We start from the raw sequence: 23,018 nt of genomic DNA, 5'->3' as shown, positions 1-23,018 counted from the left end.
CATCTGTAGCAGAGCGATGGGTGCTGAGAAGGCTCCTGTCAATCATGGAGAATCCACTGCATCCACTGAACAAGATCATCTCCAGACAGAGGAGCAGCTTCAGAGACTCCACTGACAGACTGAGGAGATCGTTCCTCCCCAACACTATGCGACTCTTCAATTCCACCCGGGGGGTAAACGTTAACGTTATACAAAGTTATTGCCTGTTATACCTGCATTGTTATCACTCTTTAATTTAATACTGTTTTTTATCAGTATGCTGCTATTGGAGTATGTGAATTTCCCCTTTGGATCAATAGAGTACCTACCTACCTACCTACTACCCAAACCCACCAACCTACCAACCTACCTACCTGCCTACCTATCTACCTACCTACCTACCACCCTGATCTACCCACCTACCTACTGACCCACCTAACACCCCAAAACCCACCTATCTATCTATCTATCTATCTATCTATCTATCTATCTATCTATCTATCTATCTATCTATCTATCTATCTATCTATCTATCTATCTATCTATCTATCTATCTATCTAATGAAAGCATATGAGACACTGGCTATTTAGGAATGAGCTCCAGAGAGCCCCTCTCCACCAGCCAGCACTGTCCGCCACGTGTGTTAGGTGGATCGGCTGCTTTTCAACCCGACCTGGAAGTTCTTCCAGGGTATGATGGAACCCCTCAATGATTGGAAACCCTGCTTCTAGTGGCACCTGAGGACCCCGACAGGGCTGCCTACAAAAATTACATCTCCCATGCAGCCCCTGAGGGTGTCCAAATGGGAGCCATATTAGAAGAGCACTGTCATCTCTGGTACCGGGGGAACCACTTTTCCTGTCTGGCAGCCTCCTTCAGTCCAGTTGCTATTTTTCCTTCCTGACTGGGAAAGGAATTAGGACCCAACCTGGCCAGGATATGCATCCACCTGCACTGTCCCCCGCATAGTGGCCACCCAGTCAGATAATGGAATATCCTCCATGCCAGTCAGGACGTCAGTCCATCCATTAGGGCTACTACAATATATACTGTATTTGAGTGTGTGTGTGTGTTTGTAGAGCTCTATGACCTTGCTCTAAAATGAGCTATTCTTGCTTTCATCCAAGGTACGAGTTTCCGCTGTTTCACAAGTCAGATCGAAGCAATGCTGACACAATCTGTTTAAAACAAGAAACCCGCAGAGTTTTGTTGTACCCACTTGCAGCTAGCCAGACACTTCCTATCAGTCAAGCAAGAGCTGGTGTCATGTCACTCCTAGAAGACATGTGTTATCGAACACACACAGGTGTGCACCACGGCAGCGCACGCAGGCTGCTCAAGAAAAAAAGGGAACGCTGCCAGCAGAGGTGACAGGGAATCTTGTTATAAAATGGAGAATGGCTTTAAATGACAGCTATTTGGATTTGTTTTTGACAACTCAGTGTACAGCATTCGCTGCTTTAAAAAAAATACATTTAAAAAGAAAGGTGACATTTGTTAAAACAGAAACTCCCAGTAATAGGAATCGGCTGGTCTGTCATGGATAAAGGTCAGCCCATTAGGTCGGCTTCTTGAAGTACAAAATTGGAAGCAAAATTCTTTAAAAATACCACTTTGGTCAAAATAACATGTTCTAACCTTTCAGTCTTTTCATAGTTTCACTTTGCTAACACTTTCTGGATTAGTTAGACCTCAGCGCACGACTCAGCTCTTTTCTTTGTTTTTTATTATGGTTTCTGTTGTAACCCTTGTCACACACGTGCACTTGGGAGGCAGTCTGAGGACTTAGCAGGTGTAATGTAACGTACAGAGCCAGGGGCTGATGAATGACACTAACACCTTTTGTCCTTCTTCCACAGACCACTGGAAGGAAAAGCCAAATAAGACTCTGCCGACTTCTGCCTCTTCACCACAGCCCTCCAGCAGACCTCACTTCTGCCTGAAATCCCACCCTTCTTGTTTCCCTCCTATATAAACCCAAGATTTAATTTTGCTAGTAGTCAAAATTGTGGCTCAGTCTTATGTGATTACTCTTTTTTGTGTGTAAACATTTTTCAGAGTATCTGGGCAGTTGTTTAGCTAGGGGCACATCTTTGGGGCGGCATTATTGGCCAAAAGGCTCAGGACTATTTGTGTGTAAGCAGCAGGGTTCAGAAAAATATCACTCATGAATAAAAAGGTAAAATTCTCTGATTTTTTTCCGCAAATACTTCAAAAATCATTTTCGGACTATCCTTCTGTGACAGCATCAGACACAACGGTTGAAATTTATGAGGTAATAACAAAAATAAACATAAACATTCATCCATCCATCCATTAATCCATTAAAAAACCCGCTATATCCTAACTACAGGGTCATGGGGGTCTGCTGGAGCCAATCCCAACCAGCACAGGGCGCAAGGCAGGAACAAACCCTGGGCACAGTGCCAGCCCACAGCAGGGCACACGCACACACACACACACACACACTAAGGACAATTTAGGATCGCCAATGCACCTAACCTGCATGTCTTTGGACCGTGTGAGGAAACAGGAGCACCCGGAGGAAACCCACGCAGACACGGGGAGGACATGCAAACTCCACAAAGGGAGGACCCGGGAAGCGAACCCAAGTCTCCTAACTGCGAGGCAGCAGCACTACCTCTGCACCACATACAGCCATGTGAAAAACTCAATACACCCCATGGAAATTGTTGACTTTTTCAACATATCCGAGGAGGAAAAAATTGGATCTTCTTGCAGACTGAGCCTACAGATAAAGGTGATTTACATGAACAAATACACACAAATAACTGACATGGCGTTTTCATTCTCATAATCTAAATTAACGAAAAAATGCAGAGTTGTCACTTGGAAAAAGTAAGTCGACCCCAACATTTATCGCCACTTCAAATCCATTAAATTAGAATCAGATGTTCCAGATTTGGTGCCAATGATGAGAATGTCCTTAGGGATTATGCATCTCTTATTTAAACAGAAGATACTGAGGGTCTGATGCTCTTTTTGCTATTTACATGTGTGGTGTCCACATGCCGAGATCAAATGAACTCTTTAGGGTCCTCAAAAAGAAGCTTCTGGATGCTGGTGAGTCTGGAAAGGAATTTAAAAAGATCACCAATTTATTTGAAATCAATCATTCCACCATAATGAAAATCACCACCAAATGTCGTAATTTCAAACAGCTACTAATTTGTCCAGAGCTGGCTGGCTCAAAAAATTGAACTCAAAGTTCTCAGCTTGAACTGTGAACTGATAACAAGCCAGCTGGTCCCTCTCTTCTTTAGCTTGGAGGATGCAACGTTCATGATTTGCAAAAAAGAACTTCAAGCTTTGATTTGTCAGACCACAGGAGATTTTTCTACTTTGCCTCAATCTATTTTAAATGAGCTTGGGCCCAGAGAAGTGTTTCTGGATGACGCTTTTATGCGGTTTTCTCTTTGAAGGTAGAATTTTAATTTGCATTTGTGGATCCAGCGACAAACAGTTTTTCAGAAGTGTCCCTGAGCCCATACAATGATATCCACTACAGAATCGTGTCTGCTTTTAAAGCAATGCCGCCTGAGGGCCGGAATATAACGTCCATCTGATATTAAGTTTCAGCTTCTTCCCTTGTGTACCACAGGAAATGAAATCCCCAAATTCGTTGCAATTTTATGTTGAGGACTGGGATTCTTAAACTGTTGCACGATTTGCCTGCAGAGTCTTCAACCCAGTGATGAACCTCTTACCATCTTTCCTTCTGACAGACTCCGCCTCACCATGTCATGTGACTGACCGGTAGCCAATTAAACTCATCAGTTGTGAGATGTTTTTAGCATTACACAACTTTTCCAGTTCTTTTTTTACCCTGTCCTAAAGTATCTGGAATGTGTTTCTGGCATCAAATTCAACATAAATATATAAATTTATCATAAAAAAGTTTCAACATTTGACATATTATCTTTGTTTATTTTTATTTAATTATATAGGGTTTACATGATTTGAAAATGTAAATGTATAAGCACATTTTATTTTTATTTACATTTTGCATAGCATCTTTTTTTGGGAATGGGTTTGTAAAACAACTCTATATATAATTTATCATTTTTTTAGGTCTGAATAGTTAATTTTAATAATATATTGTTTTTTTTTCTCTAAAATAGTCTTTTCCATTTTAAACCTTTGTTACTGGATATAATAGAACAATTATGTTGTCAGATTTGGATCCAGCACCCTGAAATCTATAAGGAACTTTAAAAACATTTGATGGGAGTTAAAATAATATATATAATTGTTTTTTTTTTGTAGGCCAGTTTTATCATAGTATAGCAACATCGTAGCAACGGTATATGTATATATAATTTGACGTCAGTAACATGAAGAACTGGATCCGTCATGCTTTGTATCAACGGTTCATGCTGGTGGTGGTGATGTAAAGGTGTTGGGGATGTTTTCTTGGCACACTTTGGGCCCCTTAGTACCAAATGAGCATTGTTTAAATGCCACAGCCTACCTGAGTATTGTTGCTGACCATGTCCACCCCTTTATGACCTCAGTGTACCCATCTTCTGATGGCTACTTACAGCAGGATAAAGCACCATGTCACAAAGCTCAAATCCTTCCAGAATGGTTTCTTTAACATGACAATGAGTTCATTGTAATTAAATGGCCTCCCCAGTCATCAGATCTCAATCCAATCGAGCACCTTTTGGATGTGGTGGAACGGGAGATTCGCATCATGGATGGCAACCAACAAATCTGAAAGAAGTGCATGATGCTATCTTATCAATATGGACCAAAATCCATCACCTTGTTGAATCTATACTGCAAAGAATTATGGCAATTGTGAAGGCAAAAGGGGGTCCAACCCCAGTACTAGCAAGGTGTACCTAATAAAGTGGCTAGGGAGTATATATATATTATGGGGTGCCAAACAGGCAAATATAATGATTTCCGGAATAATATAAAGTCAGTGTTCTGAATATATAACACCAAAGCCTGATTATATAAAGTCAGTGTCGGAATATATAAAGTCAGTCCTGAATATATAAAGTCAGTCCTGAATATATAGTCAGCGTCAGAATATATAAAGTCATCGTTGGAATATATAAAATCATTCCCGAATACGTATATAAAATTAGGACAGTTCACAAATAAAATGGTCTAGTTCCATCACATATTCTCTAATTTTCATGCTTGTCATTTCACTCGTACTAGTGAAAAGTAAACTTTGACAGAAGCCATTCAGAGTTGATTGGGCTTATGAGGTTCGTCCAAAAATTTGCCCATACAAAAATAATAAATACAAACACTGTATAGTGTTCAAAATGCCAGGCACATACATCATTTTGAATAAATTAACTGAACAGTGTTTTTTTTTAAATATTTTTCTGAAGATGTTTTTGTTAACTTAGTTCATTACGTTGTAGTAGGAACTCATTGAGTTTACTAAAAATGTGCCCGAGTTGTTTCAATCAATATGAATATAATCTGACTTTAAATTTATATAATCAGGAATGACTTTATATATTTGGGAATGACTTTATATACTCCGACACTGACTTTATATATTCAGGAATGATTTTATATATTCCAACACTGACTTTATATATTCTGAAAATCATTGTAATTGCCTGTTTTGCACCACATAATATATATATATATATATATATATATATATATATATATATATATATATATATTGTGGAGACTGGCCCGGACACAAACAGGCAGACACCAATGGTTCATCAACCAACACATATGGAATTTATTTACAAGTTCCATATTTACAAGTGCACACAACCCCAGTACTCCCGTACCAAATCACCCTACAAGTCCAGGCCTTCCTCAACTATGCCTCTCCTTCACCACCTCCACTTCTCTTCTCCAGGCTTCGTCCTCTTCCACCTGACTCCAGCTGCCGACTGGAGGGAGGTGGCCCCTTTTATTTTCACCCGGACGTGCTCCAGGTGCCACCCGATGAACTTGCGCTGGCACTTCCTAGTGTGGCAGAAGTGCCGGCTGAGCACCCGGAAGAACTCCGGGTGTCCCTGGTAATCCTTTCCCTAGCACTTTTGGGTGTGGTGGAAGTGCTAACGTCCAGGGCTTCACAGGCATCCGGGCGCCCCCTGGCGGTGACCATGGGCCCCTATAGGGTAGAGCTTCCATGCTCTGTTCCTGTGGTCCCCATACCAACCAGGGCAGCTGCCCCATCGAGGCGTAATCCCTCTTCCGGTACCATCCCAGCCACTCACCACAATATATATATATATAATGCTAAGGCCTTCTTTCACTCAATACAATTACTTATGAACTGTTACAAAATTTGATCTTGATCCAAATTGAAAGCGTATGGCCAGATATGTTCTGGAAACTCAAAAAATGTTAGGCAGTGGCACCCAGGTGGCAATGCAATGCTGTCGTGCATTTACATATTGGGAAACTGACTAATAACTATCATTATGGCAGATACAAAAAGAAGAGCAGTGACATCTGCTGACCTTCACGCACATTGCAGAAGGCAATTCAATGATGAAGAATGAGAAATAATAAGACAGAAGGAGTGAGACAGAGAGCTTTAATCCTGAAGAATTTTCAAAAGAGATCTCCTGGAGGAGCCTAGTGTGGATTGTACAATGTATAACTACGTATACACTTACTGTTTTATTGTTTTTTTAATTGTTATTAGTTATTATTTTGTCCTGATATATGTTTCGTGACTGGTCAGCTCATGAAGCTAACACACCCTGCTGGACACAATAATATCAAGTCAGATCACTACAACTCATTTCACACTCTTTAAAGTATTAGACTCAACATCCAGAAGATAAGCAAACAGCTAATTAGCCAATGACTCTGGAGTAATTGAGGTCCCATTTTGCCCTTAAAGGGTATTGTGTATTGGTGATTTCCAGACTGTATGTATTTTAGTGTTAAAGCCTTGGGAAAAAGCGGCACATCAATTTCTTTCCTTAAATTTCTTATACAAGGTAATGGAGTGAAAAATCCTTTTTGCCAATGTGCTATTTGACTTAATCAAAATGTTAAACCTAAAATTGCATCTCCAGCTGCGAAAATACATCTTTTGTACTTCCAGGATCCTGTAATTTGTAAACCTCCATTTTTATGGTCACATTCAAAATAATGGAGTGCTAATTAAATAAACGGGGTATCGTTCTCTACAAACAAATCTCCTGATTGAACCGAACCTACACAAAGCCGTCTCCTGCTGGGAGTTTTAAAGGGAGATTACTTACCCAATTTTAAAAGTTAGTAGATTCATGCACATTATTAACCAATTTTGATAGGCATAAATCTCCAAATGGCAGCAGACTTAAATAAAAAGGACAGTAAAGGAAGAAATAAAACAGGCAAAACATCCAAAAAAGATAACGCTTATAAAACTTCAGTTTCAAAGATGTTGGGGCAGTATAGGAGATAAAAACAAAAAGGAGTGATTTGTAAATTTGAGTTATATTTAAACATAAACAGTATAAAGACAAGATGTTACTGTTTTACCTATTCAGCCACATTGTCTTTTGAAGATATACATTTATTCCAAATAATAATAATCATAATGAATTACATTTACAGAGTGCTGTTCTTGCTACTCAAAGTGCTTTACATAGTGAGAAGGAAGCCATTTCAAACACTACTAATGGGTAGCACCCACATGGGTGACGTGACGACAGCCATTCTTGTGCCAGTCCACTCACCACACATGAGTTGTTAGGCGATGAAATGGTGAGGGAGACAGTTAGCCATTTAGAGACAGGGGATGATTATGGGGCCATGATGGGCAATTTAGCTTGGAAATCGGGATACACCCTAATCTTCAGAAAAGATGACCAGGGATCTTTAATGACCATGGAGACTCAGAACCTCAGTTGTAAGTCTCATCTGAAAGAAGACACAATATTTATAGCACTGTGTCCCCGTCACTGCAGTGGAGCATTAGGATCCCCATTCAGACCACTGGGTAAGCACCCCTTGATGACTTCACCTATACCTCTTCCAGCAGCAACCCAAGCTTTTCCTAGATGGTCTCCCATCCATGCCTCACAGTTAGGAGACCTGGGTTCGCTTCCCGGGTCCTCCCTGCATGGAGTTTGCATGTTCTCCCTGTGTCTGCGTGGGTTTCCTCCCACAGTCCAAAGACATGCAGGTTAGGTGGATTGGCGATTCTGAATTGTCCCTAGTGTGTGCTTGGTGTATGGGTGTGTGTGTGTGTGTGTGTGTGCACCCTGCGGTGGGCTGGCGCCCTGCCCGGGGTTTGTCTCCTGCCTTGCACCCTGTGTTGGCTGGGATTGGCTCCGGCGGACCCCCGTGATCCTGTAGTTAGGATGTAGTGGGTTGAATAATGGATGGATGGTCTCCCATCCAAGTTCTGGAAGAAGAGGAAGAACAAAACAAAGAAGATTGCGTCCATTTTAACTCTTTGAGGGCTGAATATTTTTTCCAAAAACAGTTTTCCGAAAAGCAATGGTTTCACACAGAAATCAACATAAAAGGTCTGTTGCTGCATGCTGTGGCTGCCAGTTTGCCAAGAATATGCGGCAGGCTTGCTGCCAGGCCGTCTTTGCTGAAGCGAACCTCTTTACCAGAGCCTCACTTTGAAAAACTCGTAATTCCGTCCCACCTTAAACTGCATGAAAATGTTTCTTTGCTATTTGGACTTCAGGCTTCATACACTATATAGTTTATGCCTACATTTTCTCATCTACTACTAGAATATAAAAAAGTTTCTGTTTTAACAATGTGTTGACACAGATTACTGCAGAAACGGAACAGACATGAAATGCGTGTGTTCCAAATAACGATCTATTATTTCCACTCTAAAACTCCACTTCACTCCCAGATACTCAATCAAGCTGAAGTTCGTGCACGTTCTAAATTGGTGGGGGGATGGAATAGCCGGCTGCTCCAAGCTTCTCTTTATCAGCACATTTAGAAGACAAAGGACACTGGCGGAGAGGTGTGAAGGGATTTAAGAAGCAGTTTAAGGTGGGACAGAATTACGAGTTTTTTCATAGGCTCTGGTAATTCTAGTGTTAAAGTGGAGAAGGACATAACAAATCGTAATGGCCTTTTACCCTCACTACTAGCACATAGACTTATATTGTTCAATTGGAAGAATAGAGGATATGTACGAGGGAAGTGTGACCGTGGTGAGGTCTGCATTAAGAGTGATGGATGCATTCAAAATGGAGTTGGGATCGGATCGGCTCTGAGCCCTTTCTTTTTTGCAATGGTGATGGACAGGTTGACAGATGAGATTAGACAGGAATCCCCGTGGACTATGATGTTTGCTGATGACATTGTGATCTGTAGTGATAGTAGGGAGCAGGTTGAGGAGTCCCTGGAGAGGTGGAGATATGCTCTGGAGAGGAGAGGAATGAAGGTCAGTAAGAACAAAACAGAATACATGTGTGTGAATGAGAGGGAGGTCAGAGGAATGGTGAGGATGCAAGGAGTAGAGATGGCGAAGGTGGATGAGTTTAAATACATGGGATCAACAGTACAGAGTAACAAGGAGTGTATAAGAAGATGAATGAAGAGAATGCAGGCAGGGTGGAATGGGTGGAGAAGAGTTTCAGGAGTGATTTGTGACATATGAGTATCAGCAAGAGTGAAAGGGAAGGTCTACAGGACGGTAGTGAGACCAGCTATGTTATATGGGTTGGTGACGGTGACACTGACCAGAAAGCATGAGACAGAGCTAAAGGTGACAGAGTTAAAGATGTTAAGATTTGCATTGGGCGTGACGAGGATGGACAGGATTAGAAACGAGGACATTAGAGGGTCGACTCAGGTTGGAGGGTTTGGAGACAAAGTCAGAGAGGCAAGATTGCGTTGGTTTGGACATGTGCAGAGGAGAGATGCTGAGTATAATATGAGAAGGATGCTAAGGATGGAGCTGCCAGGCAAGAGGAAAAGAGGAAGGCCTAAGACAAGATTTATGGATGTGGTGAGAGAAGACATACAGGTGATGGGTGTAACAGAACAAGATGACGAGGGCAGGAAGAGTTGGCAAAAACGGCAAATTCATCCATTTAAAATTAAGTAAAGTGTGCAGAAGGAGGAGGGATCTGAAATCTTTCTGAATCCACTGCATATAAAATGAGTTCCCTTTGACCACATTGCTTCCAGCTCTTATGGGTTAATTATTCCCTCCGCATGACTCTTTATAATCCAAAATTGACTATTTATACGTCAAAGTCGTTCACGGCCGACTGTAAGGACAAATTCCTTTTTCCTTTTTATGCCGCGGTGCACAGAAAGTAACCCACAGTGTGTCCTTGTACGCCCGGCTGACATCTGTGGAGACTTAACCTACTTTAAAACTCCAGTCAGCTAGGTAAAAAAAAAAAATGACCATCAGGAGTCCAAAATTTAATTGTTTGTGGTCAAAGATGTTTCCGGCAGTAGTAACTGAAATGACTGTCATGTTTGGGAAATATAAAAGCTTTCAGACGTATTAATTCTAGCAACGTTAATCTTTTCCATCAAAGACATACAGGGGGATTTCCAAACCGATTTGATTAATCCAGCCATCATCTGGTTTATCTTGAACAGATAGCTCTTCAAATAGGTCAGGGCGTTTTATGACAGATGCTGCTTGTCAAAAAAAGTGGTTAATCTATTTTTAACCGTGTATACCATCCATGAAAAAAAAATAAGTCTCAAAATTCAAGTAACAATAAACAGTGACAGCGATGAAAAATGGATCAGTGTTGCAAGTAAGGGTCAGTAAATTACTCTGCTCTTCTGAATGACTCTTTTAGGCTCCTCGGGTCGTACATCATATGTCAGTCCTTTAAATCCGTAAGCCAGTTTCTCAGTTTTCCTCAATGTTTCCATGTCTACACTTAAATCCCGACGGGCTCCCAGGTGATCCGGTTTAATCACATGCTATTCCACTGCAGCCTCTTGTTACCCCATGAAAAGCAAGGAAATGGGGAAAAAAAAGCCAGTGACTAGAGGCTGAACAAAGAGTGCTTTCCTTTGAAATTTTAAAGGTCAATAGTCGTCATTAAGAGATTTTGTATCTCACCATTGCTCTCCATATAATTGAACAATTAGGTGGAACTGGGATAATTACTGCTCAAAAGGCTTCAGATATAAGCCTTATGGCACAACAGCACAAATAATAAAATAATCATCTTGTAAAGAGGGAATCTGCAATAAAATATTCACAAAAAAATCACTAATGAATCCTTAACATACTGAGCTTTAAGGTTAATATGCCAAAAAAGCAATTAGCAACATTTCAATTTAATTGCCATCAAATAGAGTCTTCAAAATACAGGAGAAGTTGTAAATTCAGGAAGAATGGGATGGTAGCTGTATGAAGGGTTATAAATATTTAATTAGACGGTAAAAGAGCTGCTTTTGAGTTTCTTTTTTTATTATTATTGTAAGATTCTAAGGCAAAGGAAAGCGGAGGGATCACCTCTCAATATTTTACCATTAGATAAGATGTGGTCTTCTCAAGCAAGCAAGTGGACTCCTAAGCTTCTGTTGATGAAAAACTGGGGGCTGGACTCTCCTAACTGCTTTGTAAACCAAAATAAATAGAAATAAATACACCACGGTGGAACTTTAGAGTGCGTGAGAATGAGACAAAACAAGCTCAAAGTGTTGGGACACCACCCTGCTCACCCCGTATAATTGAAATCATGCTACAAGTGTGCGGGTAACATCCGGAGCTCAGAACTGCACTGAATCATGTGGGTTCCAGGCAGGAAGGGGCAGGTTCAGGAGGGCGGTTAACAGAAGTGGTCAAATGGCTTGTCAATCTTCCGTTCTACAGATGGAGGAAGAGAAAAATCATTAGCACACAGCGCCATCCTCTGGTTTGGTGGGTAATTACTATCACCAGGGCCCTTAAGCTCTCTCCCATGCACACACTTATGACAACCGCCTATAAAAATCATTCACCACCTTGGAAGTTTTTATATTTTATGATTATACAATGCTGATTTCATCTGGGGCCTCATGTATAAATGGTGTGTACGCACAAAAATTTCGCGTACTCCCGTTTCCACGCTCAAATCGCGATGTATAAAACCTAAACTTGGCTCAAAGCCACGCACGTTTTAACGCTAGCTAAATGCTTGGTGTACGCAAGTTCTCCACTCAGTTTTGCAAACTGGCGACATCCAGCATCAAAGCAGTGCTTTTGTTCCTGTGTGATTTCCCTTTCATTTGTAGATTCACATACCTGACGCAGCTTTATAAATACACTGAAATTAACCGCATATTGTTTACTAGTTTAAGACATCTGATTGTAATGAACCTGTACCAATATGATGGTCCACAGAATGGCCAAACTATTCCAAATACCATAGCTGCTTTATTGTTGTTACTCTCAATGCACCACTCAGAGTATTTATATCACTGTATCTGAGTGTGGAATCACAGCTCTACAGCAACTGATTGGAAAGAGAATTATCAATATACAGCATCAAGCACACTCTGCCTCAGCCATCCTGTCTATTTGAACTGCTCTCATACGGCAAACGCTTCAGTGCCTTTCCTCGCAGTTCAGAAACAGTTTCATCCCAAGAACTATAAACGCACTCATCAGTCTATCAAGTGCTCCTTGTAGAACTGTTTGTACTTATAAGTACAATCACCTCACTATAAACTTGTGATACAGTTATAATATTACACAACCTGAGCCACTTTATAAAGCGCGTATTTACATATGATGACGGTATCATTTTTAAGATGAAATGCAGCAAAATATAGCGCGGTGTTATGCATGAGGCCCCTGGCTTTTTTGACACTGATTAAAAGAAACAGATTTTTTAACCTCATTGCATTATGTTTACCCCCGGAGAAATGAGCCAAAAAGCTAAAATTGTTATGTGTAACGGAAACATGTACAGGTGCATCTCAATAAATTAGAATATCATCGTAAAGTTATTTTATTTCAGTAATTCAATTCAGAAAGTGCAACTCGTATATTCTATAGATTCATTACACACAGAGTGATATATTTCAAGCATTTATTTCTTTTCATTTTGCTGATTATGGCCTACAGGTAATGAAAACTCAAAATTCAGTATCTCAGAAAATTAGAAAATGACCAATAAAAAAAAAAGATTTTTAATACAGAAATGTTGGCCTGCTGAAAAGTATGTCCATGTACGCCTTTTGCATGAATTTCTACATCAATGCGGCATGGCATGGAGGCGATCGGCCTGAGGCAGTGCTGAGGTGTTATGGAAGCCCAAGATGTTTTGATAGTGGCCTTCAGCTCATTTGCATTGTTGGGTCTGGTGTCTCTCATCTTCCTTTTTTGTGAAAAGGAGTAACTTTGGCCCCTTGTATTCTCATTAGGCGGTGAACCTCTGGGGGCAGCTAATGTGGCATGCACAACTTCCCAACACAAGTGATTACAAATCCTTCTGATCATTTTTGCTTAAGTCACCCATTGGTTCACTCTTTTATCAAATTAAATTAGGGTTTTTTTTTTCTGGACTAGAAACCCCAAAACATTTGACGTCTCAAATAATTAGACATCAAGATGAGTCGAACAGCGTAACATATTTGAGAGCTTTCTTATACCAATGAGTCAGGAGGTATCAGACAAAAGGAACTGAAGTGATTTCAGAGAGTTCATAAGTAATTCTTATGAACACAAAATACAAAATAATTAATCCTATAAGTATTCACTGCCTTGGACGTTTTTATATTTTATGGTTATATGACATTGATTTCATTTTGTTTATTTTACACTGATCAACAGAAAAAAGACTCTTTAATGTCAAAGTCAAAACAGATCTCGGCTAAGTGGTCTAATTTAATTACAGATATATAACAGAGAATAGTTCATTACATAAGTATTCACATCCCTAAATATGACACATGTAAATCCTCACTGATGCAGCCTGTTGGTTTTAGAAGTCATAGAATTAGTTCACTGGAGATCACCTTTCTGGGCTTTCCCTTAATTTTAATGCACCTGTATGTTGAAGGGCTAACTTGTATTTAGTCAGTATGGTGGGCTAACATTAGAACATTAATTAGAACAATCTAGAAATGAACAGGCCATTACGCTAGTCTGATCCACTTAATTCTTCCAAAATAACATCAAGTCGAGTTTTGAAAGTCCCTAAAATCTTACTGTCTACCACACTACTTGGTAGCTTAATCTAAGTGTATATTATTCTTTATGTAAAGAAAAACTTCCTAATGTTTGTGTGAAATTTAGCATTAAAAAGCTTCCAACTGTGTCCCTGTGTTCTTGATGAACTCATTTTAAAGCTTCCAACTGTGTCCCCGTGTTCTTCACATACTCATTTTAAAGTCACCGTCTCGATCCACTGTACTAATTCCCTTTATAATTTTAAACACTTCAATCTTGTCACCTCTTAATCTTCTTTTGATTAAACTGTAAAGGCTCAGCTCTTTTAATCTTTACTCATAACTCATCCCCTGTAGCCCTGGAATCAGCCTAGTCGCTCTTCTCTGGACCTTTTCTTGTGCTGTTATGTCCTTTTTGTAGCCTGGAGACCAAAACTGCACCCAGTACTCCAGATGAGGCCTCACCAGTGTGTTATAAAGCTTGAGCAGAACCTTCTGTGACTTGTACTCCACACATCATGGTGCTATATAACATAAATCTAACCTAACAATGAAGACAAAAGAACTCACCAAGTAGCTCTGTGAAAATGTAACTGAAATGCAAAAGTGAGGGGATGGAGGCAAGAAAATATACAAGTGACTGAATATCCAGTTAAATCAATAATTTAAAAATGATAAAATTAGGGCACAGCTGTAAATATGCCCAGAGCAACCCGTTTACAAAAAAGTAGTGATTATTCAAGAAGAGCACTAGTGATCGAGGCCAACAAAAGACATATGAGAACTCAGAAGGAGTTATGAGCTACAGTGGCTCAGATTGGAGAGACAATAACTGTTGCTCTGCTGCTTCACCTGTCAATGCTTTATACAGTAAGTGGAAGACAAGGCATATTAGATAGAGTCTGCCAGAAGGCACACATGAAGATTCTAAAGTCAGCTGGAAGAAGATAGTATTGTCTGATGAGATCAAAATTGAAATCTTTACAGATCAGACTAAACGTTTAAGGACAACGCTTCCAGTTATCAAAAACACACCAGCTCCACCAGGAAGCACTGCCATGGCAGCAACAGGCTGTGGGGATGCTTCTCTGCAGCAGGACCTGGAAGGCCTGTGAGAGAAAAATGAGTGAAGCAAAACAGAGAGAAATCCTGGAGGAAAACCTGAAGCAGTCTGCAAGAAAACCTGCTCCTTGATAGAAGATCTCTATTCCAGTAAGGTAACGACTCCCAGAATAAAGACAAAGGTACACAGGAATGTTAATTTTCTGGAGTGGCCAAGTTACAGCCCTGATCTCAGACTCAACCAGAATTTGCGGCTGGACTTAAAAATGGCTGCTCAGTCGTGGTCAACATGCAATCTAATAGACCCTGAGCAGTTTTGCAAAGAAAAATAAGGGCAATAGCAGAGTCAAGATGTGCAGAGCTAATGTAGAGAGAGAGACCTGAGTGTATTGGGCTAAATAGCCCACTTCTGTGACAGTTTTTCTAATATTTGAATGTTCTTGTGTTCTTGTATATACTGTGTATATATAACAAAACTAGTGAAGAAACAGTCAGAAAAGATGAGGAGGGAAAAATGTCAGTGGCCTCCACCTGTTAAACCATTCCTGTTTTGGGGGTCATCTCATTGTTGCCCCTCTAGTGCATCTGTTGTTAATTTCATTAACACCACAGCAGCTGAAACTGATTAACAACCCCCTCTGCTACTTAACTGACCAGATTAATATCCCATAAGTTTCACTGACTTTATGCTATACTCTGATTAAAAAGTGTTCCTTTAATTCTTTTGAGCAGTATATATATATATATATATATATATATATATATATATATACTAGTCAACCCGCAGCATAGCAAACGTCGCATCATTATCAACGTGAACAGTCAATGTGGCTCACAGCTGCATGTGGACTGTAGCACAGATCTAAGCGAGTGAGGATGTGTTTGGTGACGTGTTGGGGGCGGGCACATGAGCAAGCAGTGTGCATGCCTCAAGAGCGAGGGTGGACGCGGGAGGAGGGTGAGAGTTGGTGGGCTGGGCTCTGTCATGCGTACCCCATGGTTGGGCGACTTGGTCAATTATATATATAGTGGAACCTCGGTTCACGACCATAATGCATTCCAAAACTCTGGTCGTAAACCGAATTGGTTGTGAACCGAAGTAATTTCCCCCACAGGATTGTATGTAAATACAATTAATCCATTCCAGACCGTACAAACTGTATGTAAATATATATTTTTTAAGTTTTTAAGCACAAGTATAGTTAACTATACCATAGAATGCACAGCGTAATAGTAAACTAAATGTAAAAACATTGAATAACACTGAGAAAACCTTGAACAACACAGAAAACTAACACTGCAAGAGTTCGTGCTAATGCGCTACGAACCGCTCGCTAAAAACACTTTTTTTAATGAGTTTTAAGCACAGGGAAAAAAGTGAATATTTGAAAAATCTTTAATTTAAAAAACAACCAAGAAACGTAACATTGCAACAATGCACACGTGCGCCTGTGTGTGAGTGTGTGTCTCTCTCTCGTGTGTGTGTGTGTCTCTCTCTTGTGTGCGCCTGTGTGTGTGTGTCACTCTCTCGTGTGTGTGTGTGTGTGTGTGTGTGTGTCTCTCTCTCTCTCGCGCCGCCTGTGTGTGTGTGTGTGTCTCTCTCTCACGACTGTAGCACAGACGAAAGCGATTGAGGCTGTGTTTGGTGAGTTGTTGCATGCAGGCATATGAGCAGGCAGAGCACATGCCTCAAGAGCGACGGTGGACGCAGGAGGAGGTTTACAGTTGGCGGGCAGGGCTCTGTCGTGTGTATCCCATGACGCGGGAGGAGGGTTAGAGTTGGTGGGTGGGGCTCTGTCGAGCGTATCCCATGGTCTTAGAGTTGGCGGGCGTGGCTCTGTGAGTTGGTGGGCGTGGCTCTCTGTCTTGCATGCCTTTAGTGAATTATATATATAGATATATATACAAATATATATTGTCACGCACGCGCACATGGGGACCAAGGTGGGGTACTAATCTCTCTCTCTCTTCTCCCATAGAAAGGATGAAGTGCCGCCGCCATGATCCATCTCGCATAAAGAAAACGCCATCACTTCCGGGTTCCTTTCTCTCCTCTGGTCCCCCGTTGATGACGTCCACTACCCATCCACCACCACGCCTTCCCAGCATTCCACGTCCCAACTTTCCTGTCCGCCTCTTTATAATGTTTGTGCAACCATCCCTGATTGTCTGATGCAATTTTCTGTTTTTATGAGATTCTGACGAACTTTTGTTACAGTATACGGCCTAAGAAACCCCAAATCTTTATGACTTGTTTGTCTGATTATTACAGTATATATACACTGTATATTGGGGAGGTTCAAAAGTGCAGTGATACACAGTCAGGTGACAACTAATGGCTCCATTTGAGAATGGCCATTTGGCCATATGCTGATCACAAAGTGTGTAGGCCATTGCATTTGGGGATCTATGAGTCTGGTGTGGGTCACTGGAGCGCATACTGTCGGTACTGTCTTGTTTTCACACCTTGTGCAAAATGAAGTGATGGCGAAACAACTTTTTAAATATGCAAGGGAACTTTATTTAACACACATCTTACATCCACATCATCCATGCTCTATATATACTCTAAACTAAAACAAAACAAAACACACTTTTGTGCTTTGCTTATGACATAGGTGCCTAGAAAATGCCTGATAACAATAATACATTTCAATGACATACGTATCTTAAAACAAAACTGCGTAAATACATATTAATATTTTGTTGACACATAAATATTACAGATGCGGAGTACACAAACCAATGTTCATGTCTTGGTAGTGACTTGCCGAGTCTGTGTAAGGCAGTGTTTCTCAACCATAGGGTTGCACTATTGGTGGGTTGCGGGCTGCCGTTGTTTGTTCACGAGTGGGTCACTGCACATTTCTCTTGTTTCTCAGTGGTTTAATTTCACCAATGGGGACCCCACAATCATGCTTGTTTCACCAAGGGGGCAATTGCTGCTAATGGGTCATACGTGAATTTAAAAAGATGACACTTGTAATACTACTACTACTACTACTACTACTACTACTAATAATAATAATAATAATAATAATAATAATAATAATAATAAAAGATTTATTATGGCAACTGGTTTTAGCAATCTCTGGAACATTATTACCCTATTGATTTTCTATGGCCCTCAGCCATAAGTACTAATTGCCTCAAATTAGCACATGATTGTACAAGAATTAGTTTAAAGAGCGGAGGAAGGTTTCCTTGGAGGTCTCAAATTGCAGTGATGAAAACAAAGAACTGGGGAGGACTTGTGATTTAAATACAAGTTAGTAACCTGGGGAGAGGTGTCGGGTATGCTCTGGTGTACATGCATTTTCTATGAACAAGGAAAGAATGGGGAACTGCCAGTACAGAGTATGAACAGGCCCACTTATCTCAGCATCTAATTTTCCATCTCAAGCTACCACTGATCGTACAGATATTTAAATGTATCCACTCTTCTCCATAGCTCTCCCTGCAGGCTAACATCTGAATCCTGATCAATATTAAACCTCAGATATTCTGTCTTCTTCTTTCTGTTTATCTTAATTCCTCCATCTTACAAGGTCCTTCTCCATTCTTCAATATTCTAACTGGCATCTTGCCTTATACTCCAGCACTGCTTTCAACCCAAGTCCTCCCTCCCTCATAGATATCCTGGACCATCCTCACACACTTCTCTTTATCTAATAATACTTGATCAAATACCTTTATATTCACACCAGAGGTGAAGAGCTCAGAACAAAATTCAAGCGAGTTACAATTCCTTAGAATTTTAATTAACTAATTTCATCCATCCATTATCCAACCTGCTATATCTTAACACAGGATCACGGGGGTCTGCTGGAGCCAATCCCAGCCAACACAGGGCACAAGGCAGGAAACAAACCCCGGGCAGGGTGCCAACCCACCACAGGGCACACACACACACACCAAGCCCACACTAGAGACAATTTAGAATCACCAATGCACCTAACCTGCATGTCTTTGGACTGTGGGAGGAAACCCACGCAGACAGGGGAGAACATGCAAACTCCACGCAAGGAGGACACGGGAAGCGAACCCAGGTCTCCTAGCTGCGAGGCAGCAGTGCTACCACTATGCCACCATGCTGCCCTTAACTAATTTCAGTTAGACAGAAATACACCAGACAAGAGAGTCTTCACTCGCCTCTTAAACACATTGAGGGAAGTCAGAAGTTTGAATGGAGGCAGCCAGCTTGTTCTACCAGCTAGGAGCTACACACGAAAAGAGACTGGACTAAGATTTGATAATAAGACGCAGAGGCGGCATCACCAGATGGTGTTCACAAACAGACCTGACTGGTTGAGAAGGAGCATAGGACCTCACAAATATCTTTATATATATAGATGCTGACCTGTTGACTGCTCTATAGGCAAGCATCAATGATCTGGACTTAATAAATGTTGCTACAGGGAGCCAACGCAGTGACGTTTAGAGAGCAGTGAGATGTTCCCACTGCTGGTTGAACACCAGGGGCCTCATGTATAAAGGTGCGTACGCACAGAAATGTTGCGTAAGAACTTTTCCACGTTCAAATCGCGATGTATAAAACCTACACTTGGCGTAAAGCCACGCACTTTTCCACGGTACCTCATGCCTTGTCGTACGCAAGTTCTCCGCTCGGTTTTGCAAACTGGCGGCACCCAGCGTCAAAGCAATGGTACTGTTCTTGTGTGATTACTCATTATTTTCATGACGCGCTTTATAAATACACAGAAACTAACCGCATATTGTTTATTAGTGTAATGCATCTGATTGTAATTAACTTGTAACAATATAATGGTCCAGGGAACAGCCATAGTATTCCAAATACCATAACTGCTTTAGCGTTGTTACTCTCACTTCTTCTTCTTCTTCTTCTTCTTTCAGCTCCTCCCGTTAGGAGTTGCCACAGTGGATCATCTTTTTCCATATTACTCTCACTGCACGACTCGGAGTATTTATATCACTGTATCTGAGTGTGAATCACAGCAGCAGCTGATCGGAAAGAGAATTATCGGTATACAGCTTTAAGGACACGCTGTCTCAGCCACTGCAAAACGTTTTAAAGCCTTTCCTGTACGGACCTCGCGGTTCAGAAACAGTTTAATCCCAAGAACTTTAAATGCACTCAATCAATTGCTCCTTGTAGAACTGTTTGTACTTATAAGTACAATCACCCCACTGTAAACTTGCACTACAGTTATAATATCTCACAACCTGAGCCACTTTATAAAGCGCGATTTACATATGATGACGATATCATTTTTAAGGTGAAATGCAGCAAAATATGTTTGTTAAATTATACACATAAAACTTTAACTTCATTTAAATAATCTATATTCTTCACTGGGAGTGTCGTGAAGGATAGAATAATTAAACATGTACTACGAAGATATTTCAATGTTCTTTAAACGCGTTTTGAAGAATCGGTGCTAAGCTTACAGATGGCTTAACTTCTATTACAGAGCTGATTGTGTGGCGATCGGTTACTTGGGGAAAGAAAAGCAAGGACTGCAGTGGCTACGCCAATATATATTGAATATAAAACAGAAAAGAAAATAACAACACAGCTAAAAACGCAGCACAAATTTCGACAAAAGATAATGCTTGTCATGAGCACGAGGCTCATGAAACACATGTTTAATAATGTGCTTTAGCTCCTATCATCATGAAAATGACATCACGTATACATCTCAGTATTTTAGTTATTCAGAGAGCTGTAATATCACAAATGTAATGGACTCTGTGTCCAGTTGGAGGAAGAGAGCCAGTTTAAGAAGCAAGTAGTGATTCACACACATAGATCACATAGAGAAGATCAAATACAAAACAAAGCATTTAACGTGCTACTTTAATTACGATGTAATTTTGAGAAACTGGTTAATTAAACGATTTTAAGATGAAGTTTATAATGTTCTACTAAATGACAAAATAAACTACGTGATTAAAGTGGAAAATTCGAGATTAAAGTTGACATTTCGTGCTTTTTCCCCACCGTGTGCCTTTTTTCTCTGTACCCTAATAAGCTTTCACATGACACTCAGACAGTGGGCTTACAACTCTTCTTTTCACGGCAACTTTGATATGTGACTTCTTTTTATTTCCGGCACTGTGCGATTTTGTGAATGTGAGCTTTCAAGTTTCTCCAACACGCTATGTCACTCGATCAACTTCATTTTGTTGATTATACAACGGTTTATTTGAACAAATAGTATGTTTTTCCTTTGCCTCCACTTGGTATTCGCTGAAATTCTTATATTTTCCCCGTGCTTTTCCCATTGTCTTTTCACAGAAGGCTGCGCTTAAGGGCGATTTATATTGATTTGCATATTCAAATAGGCGTAATTCTGGGAGGATTTGGGGCGTTACAAAATGCGCGTGCACGAGCGTTAGTTTTCACGCTGATCGGGATTTATGTAACGAAAGAACGTGGAAGTTGGAGTACGCACAGATTCCTGCATCTGGATTTTTCTGTGCGTAAGCACATTTCAGCTTTTGTGCTTACGCCATGTTATAGTGCGAGTTCTACGCACGGCATTATACATGAGGCCCCAGATTTGCTGCACTATGAAACATCTTCAGAGGCTTGGTAACACATGCAATTATTCCTGCCAGCAGAGAGTCACAGTAGTCCAAATGTGATAAGTCCAAAGCCTGGACCAGGAGATATGCCACATACTCAGTCAGATATGGCCTGATCTTGTGGGTGCAGTATAAGAGTAAATCTGTAAGATCGAGAGAACATTGTGGAGAGCTGATCATCAATCACCGCATGCAGACTTGGCAGGTGTCGCCAATAATGAACCAAGCTGGAGAGAAAATCATCTAAGCTGGCAACAGATTCAAACCAAGGACCTCAGCACTGCAAGTTAGTTGGAGGAACAGCCACTTTGTAAGGGGACACAATATTGCCATGAAATATTAACATTTTTGATTTTGTTATATGAGTTTTTTGATGATAACATTGGAATAGTAAAAAGTGCCCATGGCACAAACAATAAAAAACTGAGATCCATGGCAGTACTCCGCTCAATTGCATCCCGCAGGGCTAATTTAAATAATTTTGGAAAAATGCCCAGAATTAGAAAGCAATTTCAATTTCTAAAACACAAAAGTGAATCGTATTCCATTTGTTTTACCATCCTCTTTTTATATATAAAAAAAAAACACAGTCCCCATAAGTGCTTACAAAATACGAGAGAAAGCACTTTAAAGAAACCTCTTCAAACTTTCAACTTCAACGTCTTAATCACTTTAGATCTGATGATTCACAATACGCAGAAGTTCCTCAGCCTCGAGATGTGCTATCAGCTGCTTACCTGACTCACAGGCAAATGTCTTTGACGTCTCATCATAGAAGATAATTGCCACAGCATGTTTTCTCGTCTCCCGAGGCAGTCTGGTTATGTTCTTGATATTATGAAGTTCAGTTATCTGAAAATGAAAAATAAAAGACACATTTGTTGAAGTGAGTTCACAACTGACACATTAGCTTAAATCAAGCTGTCTTTTTACTTAGACCCGCTCATCTGACTGATTAGTGCCCTTCATCATATACACTCACTGAGCAAAAATATGAAATATTATTAAATATATACTAATCCTGGGTAGGAACCTCCTTTGGGTCTTGAAACAGCCTCAGTTCTTCACGGCACAAGATGTTGGAAATATTCTGGTTCATGTTAACAGGATTACATCACGCAGTTTCTGAAGATTTCTCAGTTGCATATTCATGCTGTGAATCTCCCGTTCTACTACATCCCTAAGGCGCTGTACTGGATTCTGATCTGGAGACTGGGATGGCCATTGAAGAAAGCTCAACTCATTGTCATGTTCTTGAAACCAGTTTGAGATGACTTTTGCTTTGTGACATGGTGCATTATCACGCTGGAAGAGTTATCCATTAGACCAGGGG

General features: G+C 40.5%; 1 protein-coding gene across 1 annotated transcript in view; it reads right to left on the bottom strand.

Annotated features, from left to right (window-relative positions):
• The window catches only part of dok6 (docking protein 6), a 477,966-nt gene that overhangs the window by 76,499 nt on the left and 378,449 nt on the right, over positions 1-23,018 (bottom strand). The window contains exon 3 of the mRNA XM_039754349.1: positions 22,423-22,537. Coding sequence (XP_039610283.1) covers positions 22,423-22,537 — 115 coding nt within the window. The remainder of the gene's footprint in view (positions 1-22,422; positions 22,538-23,018) is intronic.

The sequence above is a fragment of the Polypterus senegalus genome, chromosome 5, assembly GCF_016835505.1.
Source record: "Polypterus senegalus isolate Bchr_013 chromosome 5, ASM1683550v1, whole genome shotgun sequence".
NCBI lineage: Eukaryota > Metazoa > Chordata > Cladistia > Polypteriformes > Polypteridae > Polypterus > Polypterus senegalus.
The sequence above is the reverse complement of the archived record's forward strand: the minus strand, read 5'-3'. Positions and strand labels throughout refer to the sequence as shown.